This window comes from Rhinoderma darwinii, chromosome 2, assembly GCF_050947455.1.
Source record: "Rhinoderma darwinii isolate aRhiDar2 chromosome 2, aRhiDar2.hap1, whole genome shotgun sequence".
In the NCBI taxonomy this organism is placed as follows: Eukaryota; Metazoa; Chordata; class Amphibia; order Anura; family Rhinodermatidae; genus Rhinoderma; species Rhinoderma darwinii.
The window spans coordinates 327,293,448-327,305,690 of NC_134688.1; the positions used below are offsets into that span (position 1 = coordinate 327,293,448).

The 12,243-nt window shown below is 40.9% G+C and overlaps 1 protein-coding gene across 5 annotated transcripts in view; it reads right to left on the bottom strand.

Moving 5' to 3' along the window:
- Window positions 1-553: 553 nt before the first annotated feature.
- Window positions 554-12,243, bottom strand: part of NFYA (nuclear transcription factor Y subunit alpha) — a 38,216-nt gene continuing 26,526 nt past the window's right edge. For all 5 annotated transcript variants that reach the window (XM_075853634.1, XM_075853632.1, XM_075853630.1 and 2 more), the window contains 3 exons: window positions 2,004-2,105; window positions 822-863; window positions 554-740 (listed from right to left, as the gene is read on the bottom strand). In XM_075853634.1, coding sequence (XP_075709749.1) covers window positions 846-863; window positions 2,004-2,105 — 120 coding nt within the window. In that variant the 3' untranslated portion in view covers window positions 554-740; window positions 822-845. The remainder of the gene's footprint in view (window positions 741-821; window positions 864-2,003; window positions 2,106-12,243) is intronic.

Here is a 12,243-nt window from a genome sequence, read left to right on the forward strand (position 1 = left end):
TGTTTCTTCATAGCGGACAGTCACCAAAAACAAATTGTTACTTTCACTGCAAGGAGAAAGGATTCTGATGTCTCAACTTATTCATTAAAAACAGCTCATAGGGAAATTCATCTAGCTGAATATTAAAAAACTAACTTAAGTTACATTTTCAATTAATACCTTTAAATACACATTCCCTTTTTGACAGCAAATATGATCTCCATTCATGTATATACATCTCAATTCAACAAAACAAGTGGGCATGATAAAACATTTGCAAAGGGTTCATAAATGGGAGGACATAAAGGGAGTCTGTCAGCACAAATTTCCACATGAGAGTACCAGCAGTGTCACATGGGCTTAGCTGCACAAAATGTACGGCTACTTTTCTTTTTTTCTAATCGTGGCTCTGTTGTGCTATGAACAATATTCTCCCTTGTTGTTCCAAACAGCTCATTTGCATAAGCAGAATGTCGTTCATAGCGCTGCAACGGAGCCACGTTTAGAAAAAAGAATAGCCCCCTTACATTTTCGTGCATCTAAGCCCACGTGACACTGCTGGTACTTTCATATGGAAATTTGTGCTGACTGGCACACTTTAAGGGCAGAGTCCATTTAGTGAAACCTATGTCGGGTAAGGTTATAAATCTGACAAAGAGTGGAAGTTATAATGTCACGGTTCTGGCTTCATCTTGCTGTGTTCAGGATGTGGTCAGAAGAGTTGCATCATCTGTGTAAACTTCTCTTCCCTGAGATGAATCCTGTGGAAATAAAAGAAAAAAATTAGAACAGAAATCTTAACACAAAGATAAAAGCTAAAAGATCTTCAGAAAAGTTTTTACCGTTAAATCGGCTCCATCTTTTGATTAATGAAACTCCACTTCCTGAATAATAAGAGAAAATATATTACGTAGAGAAAGATTTTGCTGTTCTTGTTTTGTGTAAGTAATGACAAATATATAAACTACTTGAGCATTCAAACTAAAATTGCAACTACTTGTTTTATTGGTTTTCTTTTCCCCTTAACATTACTATGTACAAAACAGTAAGTAAACCAACAAAAATTTGTACAGTACTTAAAAGCATGGCATTATGTCAGAAATACGATTCGTCACTGCTGAGCCATTTGATTGGCTGCATAGGTCACATGCTGCCTGTAAACAATTTCCGAGAGTGCCGCCGAAGCGGTAGCACTGGATCGCCGGGGGGGGGGGGGGGGGGGGGGAGATAGGCGAATACTGATTGCTTTGTTAAATTCATGTCATTTGCAGGAATTTAAAAAAAAAAAAAAAAAAAATTTGGATCCAGGATAACCACTTTAAGGCCTCCTTCACACACAGTTTTCATTGTGATTTTTTTCCCAAGTGTCTTACAGGGTAATTTACGGCAAAAACACCAGAAAATAGCGCCATACAGCATGTTGCATTTTTAAGACTACGCCCCAACTTAAAACGTCCTAAAAAATGAAAAAAAAAAATGCTTTGTGTATACACTATACACAAAGTGTGCTTGGTTTTTTTATGACGTTTAAGTCTTTTATGACGTTTAAGTCAGTGGCGTATTTTTTAAACACAACATGCCGTATGGAGTTTCTTTTATGGCGTTTTTCCCATAAGCTACTCGGGAAAAAAATCCACAATGAAAATTGTGTGTGACAGTGGTGATTCTCAGTAACATTTTTTTTTTCTAATGACTGCAAATGACAAGAACAAAAGCAAGCAGTACTCGCCTATCTTGGCCCCCGGCGATACAGTGCTGCCGCTCCGGCGGCACTTCCAGATATTGTTTACATGCAGCATATTTCAGTATAGACTTTAAAGTAACAAAAAAAAGACAAAGACAGACAGAAAGAAAAGAAAGAGCCACAAAAACGCAGCTTAATGTGTTGTGTAATTCCAGCCTAACCACTATTGGTATATAAATTATGCAAGTCCAAGAGTTTGCCTAAAACTAGTGAACTTTTTTTTTTTAAAGGCTATATGGTTTCTAACATACAGTATAGCATATAAACCATCATCATTTACCTGCAAGTGATGACCCTCCTTTTCTTTTGGCGAGAAGAAGCGTCCTCCATCTCCCCTCTTCCTGGCCATAGCATGACGATGACGTGACTCATGCAAATATTTCTAGTAGCCAAATATAAATATTGTGTAATTGAAAACTATTTAAAAAAAATAATATATGAATAGTATCCTTACAACAACAATGCTCAACCATATATATTGTAGAAAAATAGCACAGATCTTTTTATTATTTTCTCTCAGGTTTGAAAAGTTTTTTTATTTTCTTTAAATAATATTTCGTAAATTAACTGTTTATACAGAAATTCTGCAACTTACTACTGGATTTCATGTGGTATAGATAAGCTCTATTCCAAAAAAACTTTCCATCATTCAGATGTGACAGATTCCATGCAACTCCACACAACACCAAAATAAACAAAAAAGGTCCTGACAGTGAGTACATATACAAGTACTGTTTAGAAGTATTGCTGTGAGGGTAATCTGCAGGGAACCATATTTACCTTAGAGTTAAAATATCAAAATTATTGGTATGTGTGTTAATTTAATGAACAGCTTTTGGCCCTAAAAATTCTAGATTCGATCCAATAAAAATTATGGTTTTATTGTTAAGAAAAAGAACAAGAAAGATACAAGCAGTAATGTCATGAAAAACTCTGGGAGAACTAAAAGTCACACCGATCAATTGGGGGATGGACCAGAATTTACTCAGATAAATACTATATACACATTGGAGTAAAAACTTAAATGGACACTAACTTTCAAACTAATGCTAATCTTACAGTATACCTGATCTACACTGTATAGACAAAAGTATTGGGACACCTTCAGATTATACCTACAGCTTTTATGACATCGCTTTCTAAAGCCATACATTAATATAGAATTATGGAGTAAGTAAAGATGAAAATTACGCTTACCGGTAATTGAATTTTCCATAAACCTCCACAAAGGCACTCACAGGAGGATTCCACGTCTCTCGAGACAGGAAACATGGACACACAAATAATAGGCCCCTCCTCCATACCTTATCCAGTAATACCAAAGTACCTCTATTCGATGTATCAATATATAAAAATAAGGTATAAACAACCAAAGTAATTTACAAAATAACAAAAACATGGGACAGAAAATCCTGTGTCGTTGTGGAAGTTTACGGAAAAACCAATTACTTGTAAGAGGAATATTCATCTTTTCCTGGCACCTCCACAACGGCACTCACAGGAGGAATAACAGAGGATTTTGAATTTAGGGAGGGACAACTTCTGAAAGGACTTACGCCCAAAAGACAAGTCACAGTCTGACAAAACATTTAATATATAATGTTTAAGGAAAGTCAGGAGGTAGCAGCCCGACAAATCTGGTCAATACAAGTGGAAGCTCCTTCATCCCATAATGTGGAAATTGCTCTAGTAGACTGCGATTTTAACCCTACGGGCAACAAGCAGAAATGGCCATTTTAATCCATCAGGCAATAGTGGATTTAATTGCTGCCATTCCTTTGTTTTTCCCTTGAAATTGGACAAGGAGATGGTCAGTCTTCCCGAAGTCAGCGACGCTCTCTAGGTAGCGGAGAACACCTCTTCTGACATTCAGGTGATGGTATTCTTGTTCTTTACTAGAAAGTGGGTTAGGAAAAAAGGAAGGTAATGAAATCTCCTGTTGACAGTGGAATTTCGATACGACCTTGGGAAGGAAGGAAGGTTGAGGCCTTAAGATTATCCTTTCAGGAAAAAACCATGGAGTATTATGCTTTATAGGAGAAAAAAACTTTGATATATGAACCTTTAGAGTGCTGGATTTTAGGCCTTTTTGTAAAAAGGCCAGGTTTAATGGGTTGAGAAGATCCGTCCCATCTATGTTTAGAAAAGGAGATGAACTTCGTCCAGACTCTTGGATATATTTTAGAAGTGACTTTCTTCTGGCTATTCAAAATGGTTGAGATTACAACATCTGACAACCCCAAATTTCTTAGGATCACTCGTTCAACATCCAAGCCATCAGCCAGAGTTGAAGGATATTTGGATGACAAAAACTGGTCCGAGATCGAAGATCCAGTAGAGAATGAAGAGACCAGTAATTCCCTGCTGCAAGGTGGAGAAGAGGGAAACAAAATCTTCTGGCCCAATGAGGTGCAATCATAATTACTCTGGCATTCTCTTCCTGGATCTTTGCTAAAACCCTTGGTATCAACGAGAATGGAGAAAATGCATTAATAAAAAAAAAAAAAGTTCCCGGACAATTCTGGGACAGTAAGTCTACCTTTATTGGATTGTCCCTGTGAGAAAGAGAATAAAAAGTTGCAATTTGATGGTTCTCTTTTGAGGCAAACTGGTCTAGATCTGGAATCCGCTAATTCTGGGTGATCTGACTGAAAATGTAAGGATTTAACTTCCACTCTCCCCCACTCAGGGAGGCCCTGCTGAGAAAATCCGCTGTTATGTTTTCTTTGCCTCTTACATGAACTGCTGACGAGGAAAGGATGTTTCCTTCTACCCAGGATAAGATCTGAGCTGCCAATTGGTAGTTTTTCTCCTTGTTCCCTCCGGTTTGTTCAGGTATGCCACAGTGTTCATGTTGTCTGATAGGACCTTTATACGTCCATAGCGCCTCTTTTACTGCTGACAGCTCTTAGATTGGAAGAAGCGCTTTTCATAAAAGGGAGTACCATAAGCCTTGGACTAGAGAAGAGGATGTGTGGGCTCCCCAGCCTCGACTGCTGGCATCGGTCGGAATCACTAGTTGAGGACTGTTTCCAGGGGACACCTTTCTGGAGATGGCTTATTAGCCACCAGTTTAGTGATTTTCTTACTGCCAAAGGAACCTTTATCCTTTTGTCTAGGGAGGATTGGTCCTTGTCCTACACAGAAAGGAGAAACCCCTGTAGAGGTCTTGAATGACCTTGCTCCCAGAGGACTGTTGGAATTGTGGAGATTAGGAGACCTAATATAATCAATCTCTCCAGCTTGTTCTTAGAACCATGATCACCAGACCAGATCCTCAAGCAGGCGGATCTTCTGCTGCATTAGATAATTCAGCGGATCTAGCAGATAGTTTTACAAAATCCGCCAAGGCATCTGCTAGATAATTAGAGGCCTTCTTCAACATAGGTAAAAAAGAAAAGTAGAGGTCTTCTCTTGGGTGTGCCTGCAGCAAGATGGCTTTCCAGCTGATCTATCCAGATAGAAAGGGATCTTGCAGTACAGGTAGCCAAAATCCCGGGTCTGAACATAGCTGTGGATGCTTCCAATGTTCTTTTGAGAAGGGCTTCAGCTTTTTTTATCCATTTGGTCCATTAGTAGCCCCATGTCTTCAAATGGCAGGAGGATGAAGATCTCAAACTTAGTCTCTGTGAGAGACCACAGATAACATTCAGACGCAATAAAAGTCTGAAGGATAAACTAGTACATAGCCATTTTGTTGATGAACCTCTTGAAACATGCTGGCTACATAGGAAACCTCTGGGGGCTTATGGATGTGGGAACTGCCTTGCATGTGATTCTATTGTGGTTTCTAAGATGTTTACTAGCGCGAGGACAGGTAGAGAATACCTCAATAAACACTTTATCAACTAAGTTCAGTGGGGTGATATACTTGGCAAAATGCACATGCCCCAAGGACTATATAGGTAAAACCAAGAGAGAGTTTAGAAGATGTATTAGAGACCACTACAATGACATCCTCAACAGAAGGGATACCACAATATCACATGTATGGCACATGGGGGGTGACCCCAAGGCCATTAAATTCCAGGGAATTCAGCAAGTTGAGCCTAGCCCAAGAGGGGGAGAATGGGATAAACTGCTGCTTCAAACTGAGTCAAGATGGATATGTAAAATGAGATCAGTCACCCCAGAGGGTATCAATGATCATGTAAACTTTGCATGTTTTCTGTAGAGCCACTCAATGGTAATTTAAAAGAATACTGCTTAAAATCAAAAACTACCTAGAGAAGACCTTATGGGTTGTGACTAATATAATATATTTTTCTAGAGCTGTTGGGTCATAACTCTTTCAGATCTTTTGTATCCCTATGATTAATGTTTCTATAGTATGATATTATATCCTCATCTATAATGAGGCTTCTTGATCTCATCTTAATCTACATCAGAATGTATTAAGCCAAGATGGCAGCTAGATATCATCATTAATGCTACCATCAAAAATCATTAGGTGTCTACTATAATTGTTCCACTGAGGAGATAACACACATGGACATATGAGATCTTATGGGTTGTGACCAATATAACATTTTTTTCAGAGCTGTATCATCATATATCTTAGTCTACAATAAGTCTTCTTGAACCTATCCTAATTTATACCAGAAAGTATTGAGTCAAGATGGCAGCCAGATATTATCTTTAACGCTGCTACCGAAAATCATTAGGTGTCTAGTATATTTGCTCCATTAAGGAGATAATATACATGGACATATGAGATATTACTATAGCTCCTAGATATTTGTCTCAGATTTGATGATTCAACTCAATGTGAAAATACATTACATGGGAACACAGAGCTCTAGACCAATAGGGATGATGCATAAACATCCCAGGATGACGGAAATAGAATAGGTCCAATGAGATGCTGGGAATCACCAAGGGTGAGAAAGTAAGAAAACTTGTCAGTGATTGGCTATGGAACGGGCGAACCTCTGGAAGGGGAGGGCCTTACTGATACACAAAAAGACGCGGAAATGAAGCGTTCGCTGCCACTGCCCAACACCAATGAGTTACATTACATATATTCCTGACAAACCCAAAATAGGGTGAAACGCGCAGGAGGTGGAGTTGCTCACTGCACTCAGAATCTAATTTAGGCAGACTAGGTTATCCAGCTTTGAGATAGTCTATCAGATCTGAATGCAGACCTGATAATAGACAGGACAGATATAGAGCACAGTAGTACTACAAGACTAAGCATGCTAGATAGGAATACTGTCCACAAAGCCTAGTATATACCGCTGCCTCTTCGATACTTATATGTTTGTATGTCAGGACTTGTTTCATTACAGAACATGTGATGTTCCATGTTTTATTCAAGCTTAATAAAAGCGAAGTTTTATAATAAATACTTCCTCTATATTATACTATATAATCTTCTCCATGAATATCGGCTATAAAGGTGTTGTTATTAATGGTTGTCTGAGGAATGCCATGCTGCACTGAAGGCACTTGATAACGAAAATCATCATAATTGGCTGCTGGCAGCTCCCTTTGCAATTTCTAACCAATGGCGTCCCAGATGTGCTCGATGGGAGACAAGTCCGGAGATGCTGCAGGCCATGGTAGCACGTTTAGGCCACGCAGGCTGCTCACAGTAGCACGAGCAACATGCGGCTTGTCGTTGTGCTGTTGAAAAACTGCTTCTGCAACACTTGAGAGATGGCCATACAACTGGTTCCACGACCAAAGCAATGTAACCCTGAGCGGTTAGTGTACCTGAAATAAAGACTAGAGGGGGTCCGGCTACCATACATTATGTCACCCCATAACATAATCCTGGGAGTAGGACCAATGTGAAGTTCCCCTGTGATGGCCCCTTCATGGAGTTGCCCATGATGGCATCGCGTCCGAGAGACCAAAGCGGGACTCATCGCTGAAGAGGCTAGACCGCCATTCCAGCCTCCATTGCTATCTTTTTGTGCACCATGATAGCCTTTGACAACTGTGGCATGTGGTCAATGGAACAACTGTAGCTGGGCGTTTGTCTCGTAGCCCAATGTCGCGCAAACGCCTTCTGATGGTTTGTGTCGACACTGGTTGCCGCCCTAGGCTTGGGATTTGTCGTCTAATTTCACATGCAGTACAGAATGGATCACTAAGCGCCATTTTTCCAATTAGACGATCTGTCCGTGCAGAGGTTCACCTCCGCGCACCTCTTGCTGTCATTCTCGTTTGTTATTGTTCTCCCAACTTCTGGGACACGCAATGTTGAACAGTGATGATATCTCTGCCTAGGCGCGTAGTGATCTGTCAGAGTGATAAACCAAGGTCTCTCAGTTCAACGATTCTGTCCCTCCCAGTTTGCGACAAGTGGCGATAACTGGCACGTTGACGAACAGGAGGCATCGCACAATCATCCCACACCACTTGAAGTTTTATGTGGCCAAAAAAAAACGTTGCTTTCAATTTGGCATTTATGCCCCTCCCACATTCCACAGATTGGCGCTTGAAAATTTGACCTGATCTTAGCAACACCTGCTGCTTCCTCAATTTGCATAACCTTACAGCTTGCCCGTCTTGGTGTTGCAATTTCAATGTTGAGGAGTGTATTTCAGATAAAGATAGGAGAGAAGGATTCCTTCTGTGTGCAGCGTAAAGAAGACATGAGAAAACTGAGAAGAGAAAGTCCGCAGAGGGGAAAACTGCTAAAAAAAAAAACAAACAAAAAAAAATAGGCACATACAAGTCATATAATGGCCAGAAATAGCGTTATTCCTCCTGTACACAAATACAATAGCTTATTCTGAAAAGTCACATTTTAAAATGTACTGGCATTTTTTTCAAATTCTCAGTTGTCTGAGCTAGTGGGTGGAGCCTAACTACTATTGTGTCTTCTATACACTGCACACATAGAAGAGGTTATCCTGCTCACCCATCTCTTTCCATACCTCCCAACTTTCAACGATCATACAGAGGGACAACTCATGAGGTGCGCCCCAGATACAGTAACCTGCCTTCATAGTGCCCCCACACAATATCATGCTTCCAAAGTGCCCACCCACAAAAAAAACCAAACAATTTCACCATTGATTTTTGGGTTTTGTTTTTACGGTGATGCCTTGATAAAGCGTCTATAGGACGTGAAATGGTCGGCTCTATTGTCTTCTAATCCCGTGTTGCCTGCCTCAACATAAGAATTAAAAGAAACTTTTTTTGCAAGGGGTGAGTGCCGTGCTGCCTTTTCTTCTACATATTGTTATTTGCAAAATCTGACTTTTATACGCACTGACCACTGCTAGACAAAGGCTGTCGAACCACAAGTCCCAGTGAGCACAAGCACAGAAGTCTGTGACATTGCAAGTTACAGGTAGTGCCAACTATTTTTACCTCTAGATGTTGCACATTTGTTTTTACTGTGTGGTATAAATTACATGTCAAAGTTTAGCTAAACATTTGACTAAGTTCTGACATGTCATAGTGACATGTCAGAAGTTTGGATTGGTGGGGGTCCGAGCACTGAGACCCCCATCAATCGCTAGAACGAAGCAGCTGAAGTGCTCGTGTGAGCGCTCAGCCGCTTCGTGTCTGTTCGGCTTTTTCCGGAAAGCCGATGTATCGGAGTACGGGCTCACAGACTTTCTATGGAGTCCGTAAACCGATACATTTATTTCCGGAAAGGCCGAACAGACACGAAGAGGCTGAGCACTCACACGAGTGCTTCAGCTGCTTGTGCTACACTGCTAAGGGATAGGGGCGGGAGGGTCCGGACACCTACGTCTCCTACCCCATAGGGCTTTGGATCCTGGGCGACTGCTGTAGCAGTGAGGGGTGGGCAGTAACCAATATATGTGCTTGTATGTGTCGCTGGGTTAACATGTACCAATGGTTTCTTTATGCGCTATGTCACTTTGATATTTGCGTGATATCTGTTCTATAAATGTTAACGGAAATGTATATGTACCATTTTCACGTTTCTTCCTTTATTTTTCTCTCCTGATGTCTGGTTGAGCGGAAAGGGTTGGTGTTTTTTTTGTGTATGTTAATGTACAATAAAGAGTATTTGATAAAGATAAAAAATTATTTTTCTTCTGTTGCCAAATTTTTTTTTTGGAAGGGGGGGGGGTTGAAAAAAATTCGACCATAGTTTTTGGCGTTTCAAATTCACGTTCTTCACCATGCGAGATAAATAACGTGATACCTTTATTCTATGGATTTGTACGGCGATACCAAATATGTATAGTATTTTATTATGTTTTACTACTTATGCACATTCCAAGAGTCATAACTTTTTTTATTTTTCCATCAATGTAGCTGTGTGAGGGTTTGTTATTTTTGAAGGACAGGTCATATTTTTTTTTTTGTAATAGAACCATTCTGGGGTACAAATAATTCAGTGATCAATTCACAAAACTTTTTAAGGGGGGAAGGGGGAGAGGGACCCCATACCATATATGTGTATATTTATTCCTTTTTTAACCTTTTTTTTTTATTTTTTTAAAACAATTCTGCTAAATGTAACCACTTTTTTTGTGAGTGAAAAAAAAATGGAGTTATTTTTACTGTGAACACGTTCTCCTAATAAACTTTAACAATTTTTTTGGTCTCACAAGTGGACTTCAAAATGCGATCGAATAATCGCTTATATAATGCTTATGCTAATTGTTATGTATACCAAAGCATTATTGCCTGTCAGTGTAAAAATGACAGGCAACATATAAAGGTCCCATGCACACGACTTTAAAAATTGTCCGTAATTGCAGACTCCAATTACGGACCAATTCACTTCTATTGTCCACGGACACGTTCCCGTTTATTTACAGAATGTTGTCCGGGACGTAGAAGTGTGCCGCAAAACATAGGACATGTCCTATCTTTTACTTTTTACGGGCTGTGCTCCCATACTTTGCGGGCGGAGGTCGGCCGTGCTGGCAATCGCGGCCCGTGATTATGAACACGGCCGTGTGCATGGGGCATTAGGCTGTACCTTATAGCCTGAAAGCCTCTTATGTCCCCGAGTTGCCATGGCATCCCATTGGTGCTCCGCGATCGTGTTGCAGGGGAACCGACGGGGTGGCAGAGGGAGGTTAAATAGTCAGGATCGGAGGCAACTGTGATCCCGGGTGTTACAGCAGGATGTCGGCTGTATATTACAGCCAGCACCCAGTGCAGACGACGTGGGCACAGCGCCTATGCCATCCACTTGATGTACCATTATGCCATATTGCAGTCAATAGACCGCAATTAGGGCATTATGGTTGCAAATGGGTTAAAGAAGCACTCCGGCTATCATTTTTCGCGGCCCCCATTTTAAAACGTGATTAATTGCAAGGTAGTCCGGTGTATTGGCCAACCTGGTGCTTTATTTCAAGAGTAGCCGCTCTGTTTAGAGCCACCGTTCGGTCACGCGATTTCCATTCTTTTTTTTTTTTTTTTAAATCAAACCAGTTTTTATTGATAATACAACATATATCATACATCTCATGTACATTAACTTGGTTCCAACCGTCAATACATTTTCAGTTTTGTACAACATATACAGTTATATGTATCACAACTCCCACTTCCCTCCATCCCAACTCCCCGCCCCCCCCCCCCCCCCGCAGTACCTCCTCCTTTCCCTGACTCATATAACCATTCTCTCTCTTGCCTCCTACTGATATATCCATACTTGCCTCCTGATCATTCCACCTTAAGGTGTATTCTACCTCCCTGCAGTGCCATAATTGTGTTCCCATTTTCCCCATTGCTTATCGTATTTGTGTATTGCCCCACGTTTTAGGTATATCCGATGTTCCAATGCCACCGTGTGATTAACGTATTCCACTAGCTCAGACGCCTCCGGGGGATCCGCATTCAACCAATATTTTGCTATTAGTTTCCTAGCATGATACAAAACCTTTTTTATGGCCAGTAATTCAGCTCCATCTCCTCCCTCCTCCCCCATGCAGACCAACACATAGATCTTAGGTTCCAACGGAAAAACTCTCCCAAATACCCTCTCTACCATGCCTCCAACCTCCTTCCAGTAATCATTCAGCTTCGGACAACTCCAGAACATATGCTTTATGTCTGCCCCCTCAAACGAACACCTGGGACACTCCTGCGTTGGTCTGAGTCTCATTTGCATTAACACCTTAGGCGTCCTGTACACTCTATGTAGGAGAAAAAGTTGTGACCTCCTGTGTGCTACATTAATGGAGAGCATTTTGGGCGATTCCAGTATCTCCTCCCACTCCTCATCAGTTATATTCCCCACATCCTCTTCCCATTTGCATCTGATCACCCCCATCGGATCTCCAAGGAATTTGGAAAGTAATGTACCATAGATCACAGAAATAATCCCTTTAGTGTCTTTTGCTCCCAATACCTGTTCCATCACTCCCATAGTAGAGCAGCCCAAATCCACCAATCTACCCTGGGCCTGCGCCGCATGCCGCAACTGGAGGTATTGATAAAACATCCGATGTGGGAGTCCGAACTCCTCCTGTAACTGTGAGAACAATTTGAGACTTCCCCCCCTCATATACCTGGTATACATATCTGACCCCAGCTTGTTCCCACTCCTGAAAGCCGTCCAA